A 21,085-nucleotide genomic window follows, 5' to 3' on the forward strand; every position below is an offset into this window, starting at 1 on the left:
TTCAGGATCATCTAATCTTAAAGAAGTGTCATTTATAAGGCACCAACACTAATGTCCCTTTATTCAGGCTTCAGAAGCCTGAAAATTTGTTGGCAGCAACATGCATTTGGGTGAACTTGATCCCTTTAGCTTTACCCTTCTCTGTACTATGTGTCATTTCCTTGTACCTTTTGGTTGGGTAACAAAGTCTGTAGACTCAAATCTTTAAGCACTGTGATAGATCCACACTGTAGAAAGCATGAATAAACATTTCCAACTTGGTCTTGTAAGCTGTCAGAATTTTCACTGATTCCCATTTGCACTTAGCAGTGTTACATCCATGCGTAAGAAAAGTTTGATGTCAAAAAACATTAATGTCACAAATGCAAAATCTCCATGGAAATCTAACCAAAAAGTCAAAAGGGAGAGGTAAAGTTGACTATCATTTGTTTTAGGGTAGCTCAATAAGCATTTAAGAGTTGGGCATGAAGTTGTCAGTCCCTTTAGATGACTGTTTCCCCATGATAACTGCAGTGATCCTTTTTCAACATGTGGTCAGTGAAGGAACTATCTTTCTAGTTAGTTACACATTTGGGGGTGTGATCATTAATTATGTGTGCCTTCAAGGACATTTATTAATAAGTGAGGAAAGGTGTGTGTGTGAGAGTGTGTGTGTGTGTGTGTGTGTGTATGAGAGAGAGAGAGAGAGAGAGAGAGAGAGAGAGAGAGAGAGAGAGAGAGAGAGAGAGAGAGAGAGAAAGAGAGAGAGAGTTAGTTAGTTAGTTAGTTAGTTAGTTAGTTAGTTAGTTCTAATGTACCTAAGTTTGCTAATCTCAGTTGAGAGGGCCATTGTATGAAAAAATAGTTTGGAGACATGACAGCACTGAAGCCAACATGAAAGAGAAAAAATCTTGAGGCTGGAAGACAGCTTGCTAAGAAGATGGCATTATTCTGAAATTGCAATAAGTCCCATGGATTAAGTAAAAATATTTGTTTGACAGGTTATTTGTGTGTTATTCTGGTAAGCTTTGTTGCTATCTTCAGATCAAAAAGTTTTACACTACACTATATTTTGCAAGTAAATTGGACTTAGTAAAATGATATCACTTCCATTTTGGGTGAGTTGGTGTTGTTGTGTGTGTGTTCATGCATACATGAACGTAAGAACATAAGGAATACAAAAAGAGAAAATGAAGCATATATACTTTTTGATATATTCATGTATATATATTATAATTTTCAAAGGGAATACTTTTTTTTGAGATTCAAAGAAGAATTATGATCTAGTTTATTTGACCTGTCTTTGGTTTATTAAGCTGATTTCTTATTATGTGTAAAGACCTAGGCACACCTGGCAAACATTCTTCCAGTTATAAGCTAGGTTCTATTTTATTCTATTTCATTCATGTGTAAAATAAAGGGCTAGGTTAGATGATCTCTAAGTTCCTGTAACACTTTATACATCTTTGTTTCTGTACATTAAATAAATAAAATAGGAATCTTTAAAGTTTTGGTTCAGTTTTTTAGTCATCACTTTTATCTAGGTAACCTAAAAAGAAAAATGACGAGAAAATAAAATGGCAAGTTTCTCTCTCTCTCTCCCCTTCCTCCTTCCTCTCTCCTTCCTCTCTCTCTCTCTCTCTCTCACAGACACACACACACACACACACACACACACATACACACACACATACACACACCCTCCATGGTTTCAAGCCATCATCTCCCACACCATGCCTTCCAGAAGACTGCATCATGCTAAATATTTTTTAACTTCTGTTTTTATATATTTAGTAGTATATGAACAAGGTAACAGGCTTGAAGATCATTTTCTTGGACTTCCATATTATTGCATACTTGGGACTACTGGAAGATTACCATGCACATTCATGTAAAGTGTGCAAAATAGATGACATTTCAAAGTGGGAGTACTACTATATTCTAATTTTGTAACCCAAAATAAAATGAGTAATGATCTAAGAAACCTTTATTCTCAATCCTCCGAACTGAGCAGATATACCCTTACCTTAAAGTATACAAGATTTTCCCATCATTCCATATTCTAAGGAGTTGGTTGGGTGTGGTAATCCAGTGAGCCTCTGCAGTTTTTGAGTTCCGGAAGATGGTGTCTGGAATCCAGATTAATCCAACCATATTGCTGTTCAGAGTTAGTATTTTCATTGTGCTATTGAATCGAAGGCGACTGTCTGTCCAAGTCTGAGCAAAAAATATGTCAATTTGGTATTCCTAGCAAAGAAAAAAAAAGTGAGGTAATTTATTAGTAGCTTTTCTTACTATGTCCTGTCTATCTTAAAGTTAACCCTTTCCATGCATTGTCCCCTTTTCTCATTTTTTTTACATTTAAAAAATTTTTGGAATCACAGAAATCTATCCATGCCTTTCTTGGCTCACTATTTATTACCTGAACCTTCTTTTTAGAAAAATCAGAATGCAACTTTATACCTATAGTATCTTCATTTCAGCACCCTGAGAGCAGTGGTTTCCTGGCATTGTTGTGTAATATAGGACAGATGTTTAAGAAATAAAAAATTCAGGGAGCATTAAGGATGGTCACTGGTAAAGTAAATGAGCTTATGACAGGCAAATGAAGATAAACAGGATAGCATTTACTATCCCAGAACACTAATTGTTTCATTTTCACCTTGTCACTTAGATATTCTTCTGCATTTTTAGCCCTAAGCACAAAGATTATACCAGCATGTTCTTACCATTGTAGATATAAATTTATCATTCTTTTTCTTCATAGGTGATACCTCTCATTCTCCTCTCTCTTTTCCCCACAGCAAGTGCTCAGACCTCAAAGTAACTTCATTAATACGCTAATATGGTAGTCTCCAGTTGCAATGCTGGGATGGCATGATTTCAGAATGGGGACCCATTCCCTCTTTCCCTAGCTAAGCACCTCTAAATCATATGTATGGATTAGTAATTTTTTTATCTTTGTAGGGTTATATGACTACATATGCATATACATACATATAATATACATATATACAAACATGTATATGTGAAAGTTATCCATTGTTTTTCCTTGGGCAAAAAACCAAAGTCTCCAAATGGATTTTTGCAATATATATACATATATATACATATATATATATATGTGTGTGTGTGTGTGTGTGTGTGTATCTGTGTGTGTCTGTGTGTCTGTGTGTGTGTACATATATGTCTGTATGTATGTGTGTATATATGTATTTATGTATGCATATATATATGGGTGCATAACACTTCCAGATTCATAATTATCTTTGAAACAAAGTGTCTGACATAAAAAAGAGTATTTGAAAGGCAAAATACTTAATTTAAAAGTGACAGGGAAAATGAATAGGTATTGAATACATCATTGCAAATGTTAGTGTTTTGGGATTCCTAAGTAATGTGTTTTAATAATTTTAGTGTTTAATGAGTCCTAAATAAGCCATGAATTATCATGGTGTGTGAAAGATGCTACCACAAGAGAAAAGCATACTCATGAATATAACATTCATTATCTACAACTTTGATAGAACTACAGAAAGGTTTCCTAACCTAAGTACCCTTGCCATTTGTTGAAGCAGAAAAACAGAGACTGTAAACTCTTAAGAAGCTGGGAGCATGGGATTATAGATTTTTTTTTTAAATGGCAGCTATCATGATAGCATATCAAATTGCTTCTTTACTAAATACCTCAGATAACATTGCCCACACCAGTACCAGTATCACAATGATTTAATGATGTATTTAAACAATGTCCAAAATGTTATAAACCCCTACTGTAGCATGACTTTTCTAATTTTTAAAATATTGTACTAATTCTATGGTTGCTGATGATTTTACCTCCCATTTAAGCCCCCAAAGGCACTAACCCCCAAGCACCAGACTGTATAATAGTGCTAGATTGCTGCATATGACTAACTTTGTTTGCATGAGACTAATTCTTACTATGTATAGCATTAGTTCCCCAACTATGTTTTTATTGACTTTAGCCAGGGATTGTATTTTAAGAATTATGATAATAAGGATCATAAGGAGAATCTTCTTTCATCTCTTCACTTACATAGGTTCTATTACTTGGGATGAAATCATGACAATGTCAAAATATCTCAGTTATAGTGTGATTTATTGGAAAGCCAATATCAACTCTTTCTTTTTCTAACAAGTTCCTTGACAAAAAAAAACAACAAAAAACAAAAAACTACACTTAGCAAGGTAAGACAAGGCAGAGTGAGGAGCATTTAATTAGATTATTAAGTGTTTACCGTGTATGAGGTCCTACACTAAGCATTGGGAGTACAAAGAGAAGTAAAAAGACAGTCTGTATTCTTAAGGAAGTGGTATTCTAATGGGGGGAGATATCTCACAAAATCGAACTGAGATAACTGCATGAGACTTTGTGGGGAGGTTGTTATTCACTGGTGCCTGGGCTTGGAAGTCTAGATTTGAGGGAAGATGAAGGATGAGATGACAGCTGAGGCAAGATGTCACATCTAGAAAGTCAAAAGCAGAGTCACCAGGAGAATGAAATTTATCCACCTTGAGTTCTCCCTCAGAAAGAAGACTCAGAAGGAACTTAAGAATGGGACCAACTTAACAAGTTGGTATGTTGGAACAATGTTCTATAGTGAAAAGGTCACAAGATCAGACAAAAATTTCAGAGTCAGGAAACGCCAGGAGCTATGGGAAATAAAACTGTAGAAATGATATTTTGGAAACAGAGAGAGGAGGAATCCACTTCCTTTTCTTCTCTCCTGTAACTTAATTCCATTCATATCACAACACTAATACTATATAAGATGAAAACCACTCTCAAAGGTCATTGCTGCCTTCCTTTCTTATAAAATTAACAAACTCTTTTGTATTCTTACTTTCCTGGACATCTCTATTGCATTTGGTATCACTGACCACAATTTTCTTCTCTCTATTTAGCATCTCTTTCTTGTATCTTTCCCCCTTTTTTCTCAATGTTCCAGTTTCCCCAATCCTAAATATTCTTTCCCTCACCCCCCCTAACCTGCCAAGCACCAAATTATTTGTTCTCTCTAGCATTAAACTTCTTAAAAGGAGAATCTATGTTTCATTTTCTATTTACTCATGTACTCTTTAAACTCCTTTGAGATTTGACATCTATTTCTACCACTTAATAATGACAGTCAACATTTCTTGGAAGATCTCTTTTTGTGAATCATGTTCTTTACATGTTTCCTTTCTTTTCTATAATAATATAAAATGAATGAAATTATCATTTTAGGAAATAAAATCTCAGCAAGAAATGCTAAAAAAATGTCATTAGTATGGTACAGTGGAAAACTGAATTTGGAATTGAGAACCTGGGTTTACTTTCAAGGTCTGCTATTTAATCTCTATGTGATCTTAGAAAAGTCATTTAACCACTCTGTGTCTCAATTTTCTTTTCAATAAGATAAAACTGCTGCCTTAAAATTCTCTAAGGTCTCTTTTAGCTCTAAGACTATGATGAACAAATAGCAAATATTTTTAGGGCCTTTGTTATGAGTACTGTCTTAGGCAGTATATTGTTTTTTAGTCATTGTAGTTGTGTTCAATTTTTCATGGCCCCATTTGGGGATTTCTTGGTAAAGACACTGGAGTGGTGTGCCATTTCTTTCTCTAGTTCATTTCATGAATGAGAAAACTGAGGCAACAGAGTTAAGTGACTTGACCAAGTAGTATCTGAGGCCACTTTTGAACTCAGATTGTCCTGACTCTATGTGTGGTGAGCTACCTACTACACCACCTAGCTACACTTTAGGAACTATAAAGAGAAATAACTTTAAGTAAAAATAGTCTTGCCCCCCTTTAAAGAAAGTATTGCATAGTAGGGAATATGTTATACATACATATCTTATTATGGAAGGAGTTTGGTATGGTGAAAAAAATAAGTTCTCTCATAAGTCAGGGGTCATGGATTCAAATCCCAGCTATACCATTTACTATCTATATGACTTTGAATATCATAATTTCTCTAAAGTCTCAGTTGCCTCATCTGTAAAATTAAGGGTTTCTTTGTAAGATCTCTCTGAAAAACTTTAGAATCAATTGTGAGGCATGAGAGGCATTGGTACAGGGTTATTTAGCATGGTGTGCCCACATCAAAGAAGGCACTGTGCTCTATGCGCAAAGCAGAATTGCAGCAGCACAAAATTTGGAATCTTCATTCCAAATGTTCATATGGATCTACTATTTGTGTCTGACCTGTGGTAAAGCCTTCTGAACTCATATTAGTCTGATCAGCCACAGTTAGATACACTGTAGATTGACCCCAACATCATGGTGTCATTTTGCTCCTCTTTGAGTATGAAGGACAACAACCACCAAAACACCAAGAGAAGGGAATAAATAGATGACCTCTAAGGTTCTTTCCTGTTCTACATCTGTAATTATATATTTTGACTTAGAACAAAGCGTACTAAATATTTACCAAAATAAATAGATAAGGCGAAACCTGTTTGAGAGACCTGAGAGAAAAGTTATTACCAACTGCTGGGATCAGAGATAACAGAAGGTTTTTTATTAGCATTGACATTTAAATTGTATTTTAAAGAATGAAAGGGAGTTCTGTCTGTGCTTGTCCTTCATTTTCAAAGAAGACCATGGCATCAGAGAAATGATGATGTGACTTGCACTTGTCTTTGTTTTGAGTCAGGGAGGGTTGTGCAAATTCAATGACAAAAGGGAGGAGGATAGGGATTCTAGAGGTAGGGAGCAGTGGGAACAAAGACAAGGAGCACCTGAAAGATCTCTATGCAGTTACAGATAAGAGGATACACCTAGTGATTCCTGACTTGACTTTTGCCTATCATTTGACTGCCCTGGGCTAAAAGTAAGGAGAGGTCATTATTACAACTTGTAACCATGAGAGATGCTTGGTTCACCATCCTTTCACAACAAAATCTATGAATTCCATGCTTCCTACAAGGGTTCAAAGAGAGAAGATGTTGTACCTGAAAGGATTATAAATCTAGACTTGCAAAGAACTTCAGAAAATACTTAATTTTACAGGGAAGGAAATGGAGGGGCTTGAAGGGTTTGATTGGTCCAAGGTTAAACAAATAGCAATTTGTAGAGGTCAGATTTGAACCTATGTCATCTGACTTTAGAGCCAATGATTTTTCTTCTGACCCACCCTGTTATCTACATGGTTCATAGTGATTAGATGAAGTGAAAAGTCAAACATAGCAGCAAGGGTATGAACAAGGCAGCCACAGTGATGTCATAGATAGAATAAGAAAGTTAAAAAGGAGAAAGAAATTTCAATAGAAAGGTAATCCATGGCTTGAACACTTTGAACTTGTGTTACCAGATTTATATCCAGAAGAAAATGTCTTATGAATAGTTGGAGATTCTGATTAGGGGAGTAGAAGGAGGATAATGATTATGAAAATAGAGATTTTGGAGTTATCTTTTGAAAAGAGTAGTGGGAACTAGGTGGGAGAGGAAGATGAATAAGATTGCCAAGGAAGCCAGTGATTAACAAAATAGTAAAAAACCTCAAAATGAGATAATTTTTCCCAATCTAATGTAAGTGCCTACTATGTTTCAAATATTGTACCAGATGCTTAGAGATTCAAAGACAAAATCAAATGAAAAAGAGTTTTGTCCTTCCAGGTACATCAGTGGAAATCAACTATTTTCTGGTTTGTGATTAATATCTAGAATAATATTTTCATTCAAAATCACTTTTTAAATTATTTTTGTTATAACATTCAAGTGGGGATGAGTTTGAACTATAAAAATCTAAGCTTATTATCCACCATTTTGCTTGAGGAAATGTCAGTATACATAAAGGTTTGTTTTAAGGTATTCCCAAAACAGAAATCGGCCAGAGGCTAATAAATGTTCCAGTAGGAACAGCAAAATAAAGATTTGATAAGGTTTCTTACTCTTCAGAAGTCGTCAGGTAAATGACAAAATTTTTTCATCAGCAAAAATAGTTTTTTGTCCTTCTTTCAAGAATTATCTGAAGATAATTTCAACCACTCCAAAATTCTCCAGGGACCTGAGATTTCTACTAAGTAGTTCACTTAAGAAACAGTTGAAATGTCTCTGTTCTGGGCTACAACTGCAGAAGTGATAATATAGGATTTCATTTTCAGCTTTTAGGTAGAAATCATAAGATCTTGAGTCTGAAAGAGACTTTCAGTATCATCAAGCCATGGACTTACAAGATCATCTAACCTCAAACTCTTATTTTACCACTGAAGAAACTATGACCCAGATACATTATGATTTACCAAAGTCATGTAGGTGTTGAATTGCAGAGCCAAAAGTAAAAGATATGTTTTGAGGAAGGAAAAAGCATTATTAACTGGGGTGGATCAAAAGAAAGTTTGATAGAGAATGTAGCATTTGAGTTAAACTTTAAAGGATATGTTGGAATTCATTAAGTAGACAGGGAAAATGGGAAGGCGGGGGCATTCAAGGCATTGGGTATACACTGTGCAAAGATAGAAAAGCACAGGAATGGTTTTCTTGGATGTTTCTTAGGTACTTTAAAGCACAATTCAACATTTTCCATCCAAACCTATAGGTATTGGGCAAATTAGGTGGCACAGTGAATAGAAACCAGAATCAGGAAGACCTAGGTTCACAGTCTGCCTCAGTTACCAGTGCAAATAATGTGTGTATAAAATTATATATGTATATGTGTGTGTACACACATCCTTATGTATATATGTATATACACATATATACACATGTACATGTATAATATATGATTGTTACAAATGAAGTAAAAAGTAGGCAATTAAGTTAATTTGGGAAGGAGTAAACAGCATCTCTGGAGGAAAGGCTTCAAGAAGAAAGTGATACTTGAGATAAGTCTTGAAGGAAGAGATTGTAAGAGGAAATTCTAAGAGGTAAAGAGGAAATGCATTGTAGTCACAAAGGGATGTGTAAAGCCTCTGTAAAGATATACAGTTGGGTCATGGAATATTGCCATCATTCTCAGTATAATTGGGCATTAAATCACTTGCTCTAATTGTTCTTTTTTTGTTTGTTTTTGCTTTTATTATTATTTTTTAATGTTCTACAATCACTACCAGAAAACTTAGATTTTTACCCCCCCCATACCTACTGCCTACCACCCCCCTCCCTCCCCAAGATGGCATACAATTCTATAGAGGATCTACATATACTTTCTTACTGAATATGTTTTCACTATAGTCATGCTATGTAGACAAGCCAAAATAAATGGAAGAAATCATATAACAAATCAAAACATAATACACACACACACACACACACAAACAAACATGATCTGCTATATTCTGCGAATGAATTCCATAGTTCTTTCTCTGAGTGTGGAAGGCATTTTGCCTTAGAAAACCATTGGGAATTTTTTTTTTCAGTTCTTGTGTTATTACGAAGTTCCAAGTCTACCAGAAAAAACTCTTGACCACTGTGGTCATTGCTGTGCACAGAGTTCCTTGAGGCCTTCTTGTTCATCATTTCTTATGGCACAATAGTACTCCATTACATTCATATACCATAATTTATTCAGCCATTCCCCAATTGATGGGCATCCCCTTGATTTCCAGTTTTTGACAACTACAAAGAGTGCTGCTATAAATATTTTTGTATATGTGGGACCCTTTCCCATTTTTGATCTCTTAGGGATACAGTCCTAGCAGCGATATTGCTGGGTCAAAGGGTCTAATTGTTCTTGAAGAGAGAGAAAAAAACAAGTTTGAGGTAGTGACTGTTGGAAATAAGAAATTAAAATGATGAGAGCAGAAAAGAATGCTTAGAATTATAGGTACATGAAAGGACAGATAGAATTGAACAGGCTGACTGGAAGAATAGGGAGATGTTAAAGGACTAGAGGTCAAACTAAACTCAAGTTTAGTCCAAGTGTTAAGGTAGGAGAAGTGCAAAGATAGAAGATGTTTTAGTGAGAATTTAATTTCAGAAATCTGGAACTTTAAATTGATTCATGTCTATAAAATGGAAAGATTTAAGATATGACATCTTAGCATACCATCAAAGGATCATACGATCATATATATATATATGTATATATAAATTTGTTATTTTTTTGCAATTACATGTGATTACAATTTTTAGCATTCATTTTTACAAGATTTTGAGAGCCAAATTTTCTCCCTTCTTCCTTCCTCTCCACTTGCCTCTCCCAAAAATGGTGGACAACTTGATATAGGTCATACATGTGCAACATTTCCATATTAGAAATCATTGTGGAAGAAGAAACAGATCAAAAGAAAATATAGAAAAAAGAATAAAGTAAATAAGAAAAAAATAAGCTTCAATTTGTATTCAAAGATCATTCGTTCTTTTTCTCAATGTGGATGGCATTTTCCTTCATGAATCATTTGTACTTGTCTTAGGTCATTGTGTTGCTGAGAAGAGATGAGTCATTCACAGTCATCACACAATGCTCCTTATACTGCGTACAATGTTTTCCTGGTTCTGATCATTTCATTTTGTATCAGTTTGTACAAGCTTTTCCAAGTTTTTCCAAAATCTGCCTGTTAATAATTTCTCATTGCACAATAGTATTCCATTATATTCATATGTCACAATTTATTCAACCATTCCCCAATTGATGGACTTCCCCTCAATTCACAATATTTTGACATCACAAGGGCTGCTATAAATATTTTTGTACATGTAGGTCCTCTTCCTTTTTTTATGATCTCTTTGGGATATGGACTTGGCGGTGGTATTGCTGGATCAAAGGCTTAGTTCCAAAATTTCACCAGAATGGTTGGATCAGTTTAGAAATCAACCAACAATGTATTAGTGTTCCAATTTTCCCACATCCTCTCTAATATTTATCATTTTCCTTTTTTTGGTCATATTAGCTAATCTGATAGGTATGAGGTGGTACTTCAGAGTTGTTTGCATTTCTCTAATCAAAAGTGATTTAGAACACTTCTTCATATAACTTTGGATAGCTTTAATTTCTTCATCTGAAAACTACTTTTTCATATTCTTTGACCATTTATCAGCTGGGGGATGGTTTTTATTATGATTATATATTCAAGAACTAGAAGTTACCTTGGAAATCATCTAGTACAACTCCTCTCTTTTTACATTACAAATTGAGGACAGAGAAGGTAAATAATGTTTTTGAGATCACACAGGTAGTAAGTGGGAGATCTAGAATTTGAATCAAAACCCACTGCTCCCAGATCCGATATTCTTCCCACTGTACTCTAATGCTTTTAGCTGAAGCATTACAAAAAACAAAGTAAGTCAATGGAGCTGAGAACATTGGAGAATCATGTGGTTATTTTATTGGAGGTGATATCCATTTGGATAATTAAATTCATTCAAGATACTGGTGAACAATGGTGTGCCTCATGCTAAGTATTAGTGAAAGAAGTTAGAATGTGAAGTGGACTGTAACAAGAATGGGGAAATTGAGATACATATCAAGTTCATAAACTTTGAAAGGAAAGAGTTACCTGAGGAATGAGGAATAGCCTAGCTGCACTATGGAAGAGAAAACTGTAGTTCCAGGAGAATTAGAAAAAAAAGAATAACCACCCAAAGCCTAGACTTCAAGGTACTCAGAGGAAATCCAGATTTCAGTTAAAGTGAGAAGAAAGAAGGAGTATTATGGGGAAAGCAGAAGCCAAAGAGGGAATTTAATAATAATTTTAAAAAACAGTGAAAGATATCCAAAGGGCACAATGGAATATAATAGATAAGTATGGTCAAACCCAGATATAAATAGGGCCACTATAATGTAAATGAGGATCCCTGCAGGCCACATATTGACTTAGAAAGTTATATGTAAACATTATTTATTTTATTTTAATTTAATTTGTTATATATTTTATAATTACAGTTTCATCTTATTTGGGTCACACTCAGGAATGTGAGGGCCCTCATGAGTTCCATGGCCCATGTATTTGATACCTCTGCAATAGAGAACAAGTGACCCAGATTACAGTGGAGAAGAATAGGGATGATATAAATGTGGCTAACGGAAGGACATAGTAGAGGCCTGCAACTTTAATCTTAGGTGGGAGATCATCAAGTTATGTTTTAAAAACAATGACAGTAGGGTATAGATTGAAATGATGTTTGAACATTAAGAGAAAAGGCTCCCTTAGTTGGCAAAAAATTATGCAATAGGAGAACTTAGTGAATTAAAGTACTACCAATTGTAACTAGAATATAGAATTTTGGCATTTTATATTACACCAATACAGTAATTCACTTGCTGCCCAGACTAACATCAAATGACCAGACTATGAAATCTCACCCATAGCTGTTCTGCCAAGATTGGTAATGCCAAAGTGCTAACATTTTACTCTTCTGGATTTTAGTATTTGAAGGAACCTTATCAGAAATACATCTCACCATTGGGAATTACAATTCCAGGAGACCCTGTGGGGTAGTAGGGAATGTCTTAATAGTGAGTGGTTTAAAACAATCACTTTTTATTTTCTTAAATTAAAAAAAAATACTTTCTACTTCTATATCTGGGTTACCTATTTATATTCAAAGTTAAGTACCCAGAGGCTGCCAGATTTCAGTCTCCTTCCAGAATAATAAAATGATTTCCTTTAGGCACTGCTTAGAAGTATTTCTATCACCAAAGTATCTCATGAGAATTGTAGTAGTTTGGAACTAGAAAGAAATAAAATAGGAAAGGTCTATCAGTACCTAATACTGATTAGTTTTGTAGCATTTTAATATTACCTTAGGTCATCCCTATCTCCAAATAGAAGAGGTAGGAGGAAGAGTGGTAAAAAATAAAAATCACCTTACTTATCTCCAAAGCCTGGCTTAAGGATTAATGGAAAGATGCAATAAAGTGATTACTGGAGAAAATATCCAGTAGGTCATAGCCTCCAGCATTTGGGAGGACTTCTAGTTACTTATTTTCCCCTAGTCACTAATGCCTTCATTAAATGGCATGTGTTGGGTTTGAAGGAGATATTCCTTTGTTAATTTAAACTCTCTTCCTGATAGAAAATTCTTACATCATACCATCAGATATATAGAGTTGCAAGATATTTCAAGTGCTATCAAAATCAACCCCATAATTTATAGATGAGGAAATTGAGACCTAGCAAAACTGAATGACTTTCTCAAGGTCAAACAGAGAGTGAAGTGGCTGAGGATAGATATTGACTCTGGTCTTCTTGACTCCCAAGTGCTTAATAAATTACCTGACTTTTAAATGAAAACATCTGTAAAATGAGCTGGAGAAGGAAATGGAAAGCCATTCCAGTATCTTGGCCACGAAAACCCCAAATGGAATCATGAAAATTGGACACAACTAGAGAAAATTGGAATAGAGTTCCTTTAAGGTCTTCTCCATCTTTAAATCTATGATCCTATGATCATGCCAAAACCTCAGAAGAAAACAGTTTCTCAGAGGCTGGGACAATGGGTAAGTGAGAAGTAACAGGGATGGATATCAAGAATATGAGAGGAAAGACAGAAAATAACAATAGTTAGACTTAGTGGAAAAAAGTTTGAAATTAACTTCTTAAAGCAAGAATAGAAAAATCTATCCTATATATGGAGAATAAGACAAAAACCAAATACAAAACTGAAAGGAGATCCAAAATACGTCAAGATGAAAAAATGGAGGCATTGGTATATATGTCCTTTAAATCTTCTTCTAGTCTTATAATTTGATGACTATTTCAAATCCTTATGAGAATGTAGAATTTTGGAATACATTGAGGCAGAGAAGGAATAGGGACTGAGAGAAACAATATATAAGATAGAAGATAGAACTGACCTAGAATTTGAAAGACTTAGAACTTAATTTCTGAGAGCAAGAATAGGAAAATGATGACAAAAACAAAAATGGAAAAAAGTCCAACATATATCAAAATGAATTCATTTTAGGAAACTATGACCTAGATGATTAAGAAGGAGAAAAAAGTAATAAACTTGTAACTAGTACACCTAGGAATTAAGATTTGTAGATCTTTGTGCTTCTAGACATACAAAGGAGAGATCCTTTCAATGAGACCTTATCACTTTCCCCTTTCTATGATTTTTCAGATTAATGGAAATGGAATGTGGAAATAACTCCCCAAATCTTATTATTACACTCACTAACCAGTAAAGCCCCACATCATTTCCTGAACTTTGGTGCTGAATCTGACCATATAATACTTACAATGTTGTATAAGAAACTAGATGCAATAGACCAGACTTTCTGGGACAAATTGTTGAATTCAAAGTATTCACAAAAATTTATTACAGAAGAAATTACTTTTGACATAAAATGGAAATGAAAGCAGATAGAAAATAAAGAAATATACCAAAATAAAGTATAATATTTGATCACTCCTTTCATGTCTGTAAGGTTTATTTTCTCTTGAAATGAATTTTTCTTCCACATATAAAGCCAAAGTACTGAAGAATTGCTTCTTTTGAAGTTAGTAATATTAGTTTTATGGTAAATTTTATTGAAATGTTTTTGAATTTGGAAGTATGCAAATGTATTCTTTAAAAATATAAACAGGTAGAAGCAGAGACCTGCTTGAGTTCTCCCCCAAAAACCCTCAAAATACCTCTAAAATGACTCTAAATAAATTCTAGAGCAGCAGAAGCCATAAAATGACAGGATTAAACAGATTTTCAGCCCAAGACAATCAGGAAGGCCAACAGGAAGGCTCTTTTGTACCTCACTTGGATCAGAGCACAGTACAGTGGAGATGGCACAGGTGGAGTGGAAGAGGTCTCAGAATACTGAATCACTGACAGCTGTGGTGGTTTCTTGACTTTTCCTACAAACATCAAAGACAGCTTCAAATTTCAGTGGCAAATCTCTCTCACTTAAGTGAGAGAAGAATCTAGTCCAGCCTCAGTTCTAGCACCAGCCCTAGGGTGGCAGCAGGCACTGCCACTGTGTCAGCCACTTCTGGAGCTCTCAGCCTATAGACAATGGGGGAATTGAGCAGCTGATCTAGGTCATAGTCTTAGGTGGTGGTCCTGTGGTGAGGAGGAATGCTGGCATGTCAGAGCCAGTGGCAGCTGTGGAGAGAGAATACTACTTGGAGTTTCAGGGCAGAAGAGTGCTTCTGGTTACTCACAGACCAGAATGCTCACCAGGAGAGGAGTAAATATCTCTTCTTTGATCGTACCACTTTGAAGGAACTGAGAATTTACAGGGCCCTAGAGATATCTATGGAAACAGCTTCATAAAACCCCTGAAACTTGGAGTGGTATACCCTCCACTTAACAAAGAGCTAAAAAGTCAAGTAATTGGTGGAAAAAATGACCAAACAGAAAAAATAAGACAATAGAAGGGTACTTTCTTGGTGAAAAGGTATTTTCTTATGTCCTTGGAGATGAGGAAGATCAAAGAAGAAGACAGCAAGGTCAACACTCCTACATCTAAAACCTCCAAGAAAAACATAAAATGGTCTCAGGCCATGGAAGAGCTCAAAAAAGAAGAGAAATGAGAGTGATTTAAGAAAATCATAAAAAAATGAATCAACAGTTTGGTAAAGGAGACTCAAAAAATACTGAATAAAATAACAACTTTAAAAATAGACTAACCCCAATGGCAAAAGAGGTCCAAAAAGCCAATGAGGAGAGGAATGCTGTAAAAAGAATTGGTCAAATGGAAAAGGGGATCCAAAGACTCACTGAAAAAAAATAAGAATGGAGCAAATGGAAGCTAATGACTTTATGAAAAGTCAAGAATTATAAAACAAAACCAAAAGAATGAAAAACCAAAGAAGACAATGTGAAATATATAATTGGAAAAATAACTGACCTGGAAAATAGATCCAGGAGAGATAATTTAAAAATTATTGGTCTACATGAAAACCATGATAAAAAAAAAAAAGAGCCTAGACATCATCTTTCAAGAATTTATCAAGGAAAGCTGCCTTGATATTCTAGAACCAGAAGATAAAATGGAAATGTAAAAAATCTACCAATCACCTCCTGAAAGAAATCCCAAAAGGAAATCTCATAGGAATATTGTAGCCAAATTCCAGAGTTCTCAGATCAAGGAGAAAATATTACAAGCAGCCAGAAAGAAACAATTCAATATTGTGGAAATAGTCAGGATAACACAGGATTTGGCAGTTTCTGCACTAAGGGATCTTGGAATAGGAAATTCCAGAGATCAAAGGAGGTAGGATTAAAACCATGACTTAGCCGCCCAGCAAAACTGAGGATAGTAATTCAGAGAAAAATGGAATTTCAGTGAAATAGAGGACTTCTAAGCATTCTTGTTGAAAAAACCAGAGGTGAATAGAAAATTTGACCTACAAATACAAGAATCAAGAGAAACATGAGAAGGTAAACAGGAAAGAAAAGCCATGAGGGACTTATTAAAGTTAAACTGTTTACATTCCAACATGGAAAGATGATATTTGTAACTCATGAGACCTTTCTCAGTATTATAATAGAGGGAATATATAGGTGTATATATGTATATACATATGTGCTTGTTATATATGTGTATGTGTCTGTGTGTGTGTGTGTGTGTGTGTGTGTGTGTGTGTGTGTGTGTGTGTGTGTGTAGACAGAGGGCACAGAGTGAGCTGAATATGAAGGGAGGATACTTAAAAAAATAAAATTAAGTGTTGAGAAGAATGTACTGGGAGAAAGACGAAGAGAGAGGTAGGGTGTAGCAAATAATTTCACATAAAAGAAAAAAGAAAGAGCATTTACAATTAAGGGGAAGGGGGAAAGTGAAAGGGAATAAGTGAACCTTACTTTCATCAGATTTGACTTACAGAGGGAATCAAACACCCTCAATTAGGTATGGAAATCTATCTTACCCTGCAGGAAGACAGCAGTGAAGGAGATAGGAGAGGTTGGATAAGAAAAGGGGAAAGGGTAATTAAAAGCAACACTATTATGGGGGGGCAGGTCAAGGGAGAGAATGGAATAAATGGAGTCAGAACAAGATAGAGGGAAATGTTGTTAGTCTTTTACAACATTAATATTATGAAAGCGTTTTGCATAGCTACACATGTATGACCTATAACAAATTGTTTGCTTTCTCAATGAGGGTGGGTGGGGAGGGAGGAAGGGAGAGAATGTGGAACTCAAAGTTTTAAAGTGAATGTTAAAAATTGTTTTTGCATGCAACTGGGAAATAAGATGTATAGGTACTGAGGTATACAAATCTATCTTGCCCTACAGGAAAATAGAGGAGAAGAGTCTGGGAGAAGGTGGCTGATAGAAGGGAGGGCAGATTGGGGAAAGGAGTGGTTGGGGTGTAGGCTGTTCTGGAGTGGGTGGAGGGGAGAGATGGGGAGAAAATTTGGAATTCACTGTGGAAGTGAACGTTGAAAACTGAAAATAAGTAAATTATATAAAAATATGAGCAAAAAGAAATGCAGAAAGATACTATTTAGGCCTATTAGGAGAAGAAATCATCCCCCCCCCCCAAAAAGGGGGCCAACAGAGGGAGTAGAGAGAGCAGTTCCCTCCAAAGTCTGTGTAGGAACAACCAGAAATGGTCTCTAATAGTAATTGTTTCAACAGCTAGAGAATGTCTACTGTTGGTTATAATGTAATAGTTTTAGTCTTAGCCCTGCCCTACATAAACAATTATTCTTCAACATGTCACCATGACATAGAGAAGAATGGTACAATGAAAAGAAAGTTGGGTTGAGAGCCTAGAGACCTTGATCCTAGCTTCAGTAGTAACACAGTTAGTTCCTGTGGCCATGATCAAGTCACTTTACCTATAGGAGCCTCAGTTTCCTTTTTCGTAAAACAGCTAGAATCAGATTTTCATTACCTACTTCACAGTGTTGTTGAAGAGAAAGTGCTTTGTGAATGTATGGCCCAAATAAAAATGATTGTATATTTCATAGAGTTATGAATAAATAATTTTTATAAACTTTAAAGCCCTGTATCAATGTGAATCATTTTTTTTTTACTTTTTAGATCTATCACCTTTTTTAATCAGGTTCCTTTTTCTCCTGTTTCCATAACCAGTATCTTCTGTTACATGCACCTTTTTCCAGATACCTGAGAGATACTGGAGAGGAATTAGGGTGTTATAGCTTCCTCTTACTAGTCTTCTTCCTCTTTTCCTACTCTTCCTTTTCTTCCTTTTCCTCTCCCCTTCTTTCTCCTCTTCCCTCCACTCATTCTCTAAGGAGGTAGCTGTGATTTTGGTCACAGGGACTTTTGACAGCTACAACATATCCTTAATGTTTCATTTCACATATCCAGTGACTTGTTCCTTTAAATAGAGACCTGATGAATGTTCACTGGCTAAGATAAAAGAATAAGTAATTCAGAGGTTGTTAGCTTTTTGTGTATGTGTCATAGCCCCTTTGGCAGTCTAGTGAAATCTATGGACCACTTCTCAGAATACTATTTCTAAATGCATTAAATCCACAGGACTCCAAAGGAAACTAAAGATTAGAGAAAGTTAAAATGTATTTTGCCCTCTGAATCTCTGAAGTCAATCTCCAAACCCTTGGAGGGTTATCTATGGACCTTAGGTTAAGAAACACTGTTCTGATGGGAAGAAAGGGCATCATGCTAATGGAGTGATAGATTCCTTCCATGCTAGTTATAAACATGAGATTTGGTGAGCCAATCTCTTTTTACTATGAATTCAAGCACCTCCAAATTATCAAAAATTATGAAAAGATAATGTGAAACCTTGCTTTTATGAATGGTAAGATGTATTTATGAAAGACAAGGAATAAGGAAGCACAACTAGTGCTGGGAATGCCTGTAAACCCAATAAGGAAATATACCCTTAGCACTGCAACGTTTCCTAGAAAATGCTTCTTCCAGTTGTAAGGGAACCATCTTAATATATTACATTCTAAACATGCTTGTCTGTTTTTAAAATTGGTAATATTTGGTTTAAAGTCCCAGGTAATAGATTCAGCTATAGAAACTATCCTTTTACATTCCACCTGAGTAACCTGGTAATTAATACTTTAGGACAGAATAATATAATAATGTTCACATACGTTTTCTCACTTTGCTCCCCCAGAGCAACCCTGAGGCACAGGCAAGAGAGGTGCTATTACCCTATTTTATTTTGAAAAAACTTTAATTTCAGATATGTTAAATGACAACTGTCCACCATACTTCTGTTCACTGTACCATTCTCAAACTATACTCTGGAATACTCTTTCCTGTAACAAGAAGGTTTTGCAGATTGCCCCTATGCCTGGGCCAAATGCCTGTTTTTGAAAATGATTTGCAGCTCAAAACTCCTATATATGTTGGCTTCTCCATTAGAATGTGAGTTCCTGAAAGCAGGTGCTGTGTTATTATTTGTATCCTCAGAGTTTAGCCCAGTGCTTTGTACACAGCAAACACCTAATAAATGTTTCATCCATCCACCCATCCATCAGTCCATCCATTCATTCATGACTCTCATTCTAAATGAAATCTTTCCCTTACCTAGGTGCTAGCCTATTTGCAATTCATATTCCTACACTTTGGTTTGCAAAGTAGGAAGCATCCCAGCTGTAGAAGTGTGTGTGTGTGTGTGTGTGTGTGTGTGTGTGTCTGTGTCTGTGTCTGTCTGTCCGTCCGTCTGTCTCTATAGCAGCAACAGCAGTAGACTCTGTAATACCCTTACATGGTGGATCTCTTCTTGTCCATGCTACAAGAGCCTTTCCAGGTGACACTTATCAGATACTAATTGATACCTCCCCTTTCTCTTTCTAGCTATTTACCAATTAAGTCCACAGGGGTAAGTTGTAAATTCAATTTTCCATACTATAATATCCTCCCCTCAGCTACCTCCATATAATAGCCAAGTAACTCAAAAACCCAAGGGAGATTTTTAGAGTCCTTAAGCAGGGGTGCAGACGTTTGACTGAGTCCAAACTTCACAGAACACATCCCCTTAATATAAGGTTTGCTCTGTAAAACAGACTCAGTCAAAAGACCACACCTGAGGACCTAGAAGCTACATGTGGCCTGAAGACCACAGGTTCCCAGACTGTCTCTGGAGCAGAGCCCATCCAACTAAATCTCCTAAAGTGAGTTGTAACTCAGATTAGTTATGACATAAAATCTTCCCTTCTCACCTGCTACACTTACTGTTCTATTTTATATATTTTGTCTCTCAAATTTCCAAGTCCACTCAAAGTGCTACTTCAATTATATTCCTCTCTTTCTCATCAGATCACTGCTGCCCAATTTTTAAATCCTTCACAGATTCCCCCATGCATTCCAAATCTAATTCTGCCCACAGCACTGCTTTCATTTCCTTTCACACTATATTTTGCTTCCATCCATCTGGCATGGCCTATGAAGTCAAGGCATGAGACAGGTTAAGTGACTTTCTCAAGATTATCTAGTTTATCAGGGGTGAAATTGGATATAGGCAGCAAAGCTGGAGTCTCCAAAGACTTGCTTCATCAGGAGATCCCCGAGTGACATCTGAAATCTCATGGCATTCCTATTTCCTATTTTCCTATTTTCATTCCCATGTCTTAGGTTATATGTCAAGCTCAGGGATGATGCTTCCTGACAAAACACCTTAGGTTGTTAATAATTAATATTAATCACAGGACAATAGTGCAATCTGTCCACATCAAGAAATCTCTCTCTGTTGCCATGGCAATAGTCGCACTTTGAACCCCCTCTTTTTTTTTCTCCTTTAGCTAGAAGCATCTCTTGTTCATTGTTGATTTAGAAATAGCCTCCCACCTAGTAGCTATAGTAACAGCTGGTAACAAGTTTCTGCTAACACTACAGCCTCCCTCCCAGCTCAGCACTGCAGGGTGCAAGCTTCATTTAACTAATTGTCACAGACTGTCATTTAGGAAACAATTAGGATCAGGCAGCTTATACTGGTCTTTAGATTTGAAAATATTGATTTGAGAACTGTAGAGCCTTTTATATGGGGTGGAATATTAAGACTCAACTGTTCAAGTATATCTTATGCAAATATAGCACTTATGTAAATAATGTTTAAAAGCTACATATAACATATACGTGTGTCTATAAGGAAAAACTAAAAATACAGCAAATATGTGTATGTATAGAGCTTATATATATATATAGATATATATATATATTTTTTTTTGCAAAGATAATAAACATTAGGTCGCAAGACAGAGCAGTGGATAGAGCTTTAGACCTGGCATCTGGAAGCTCTGAATTCATATTTGACCCTAGACACACTAGC

General features: G+C 35.7%; 1 protein-coding gene across 1 annotated transcript in view; it reads right to left on the reverse strand.

The window, feature by feature from the left end:
- The window catches only part of GABRG3 (gamma-aminobutyric acid type A receptor subunit gamma3), an 860,421-nt gene that overhangs the window by 377,113 nt on the left and 462,223 nt on the right, over window positions 1-21,085 (reverse strand). Inside the window, exon 4 of the mRNA XM_072614581.1 lies at window positions 2,006-2,226. Coding sequence (XP_072470682.1) covers window positions 2,006-2,226 — 221 coding nt within the window. The remainder of the gene's footprint in view (window positions 1-2,005; window positions 2,227-21,085) is intronic.

Source organism: Notamacropus eugenii, chromosome 5 (assembly GCF_028372415.1).
Source record: "Notamacropus eugenii isolate mMacEug1 chromosome 5, mMacEug1.pri_v2, whole genome shotgun sequence".
In the NCBI taxonomy this organism is placed as follows: Eukaryota; Metazoa; Chordata; class Mammalia; order Diprotodontia; family Macropodidae; genus Notamacropus; species Notamacropus eugenii.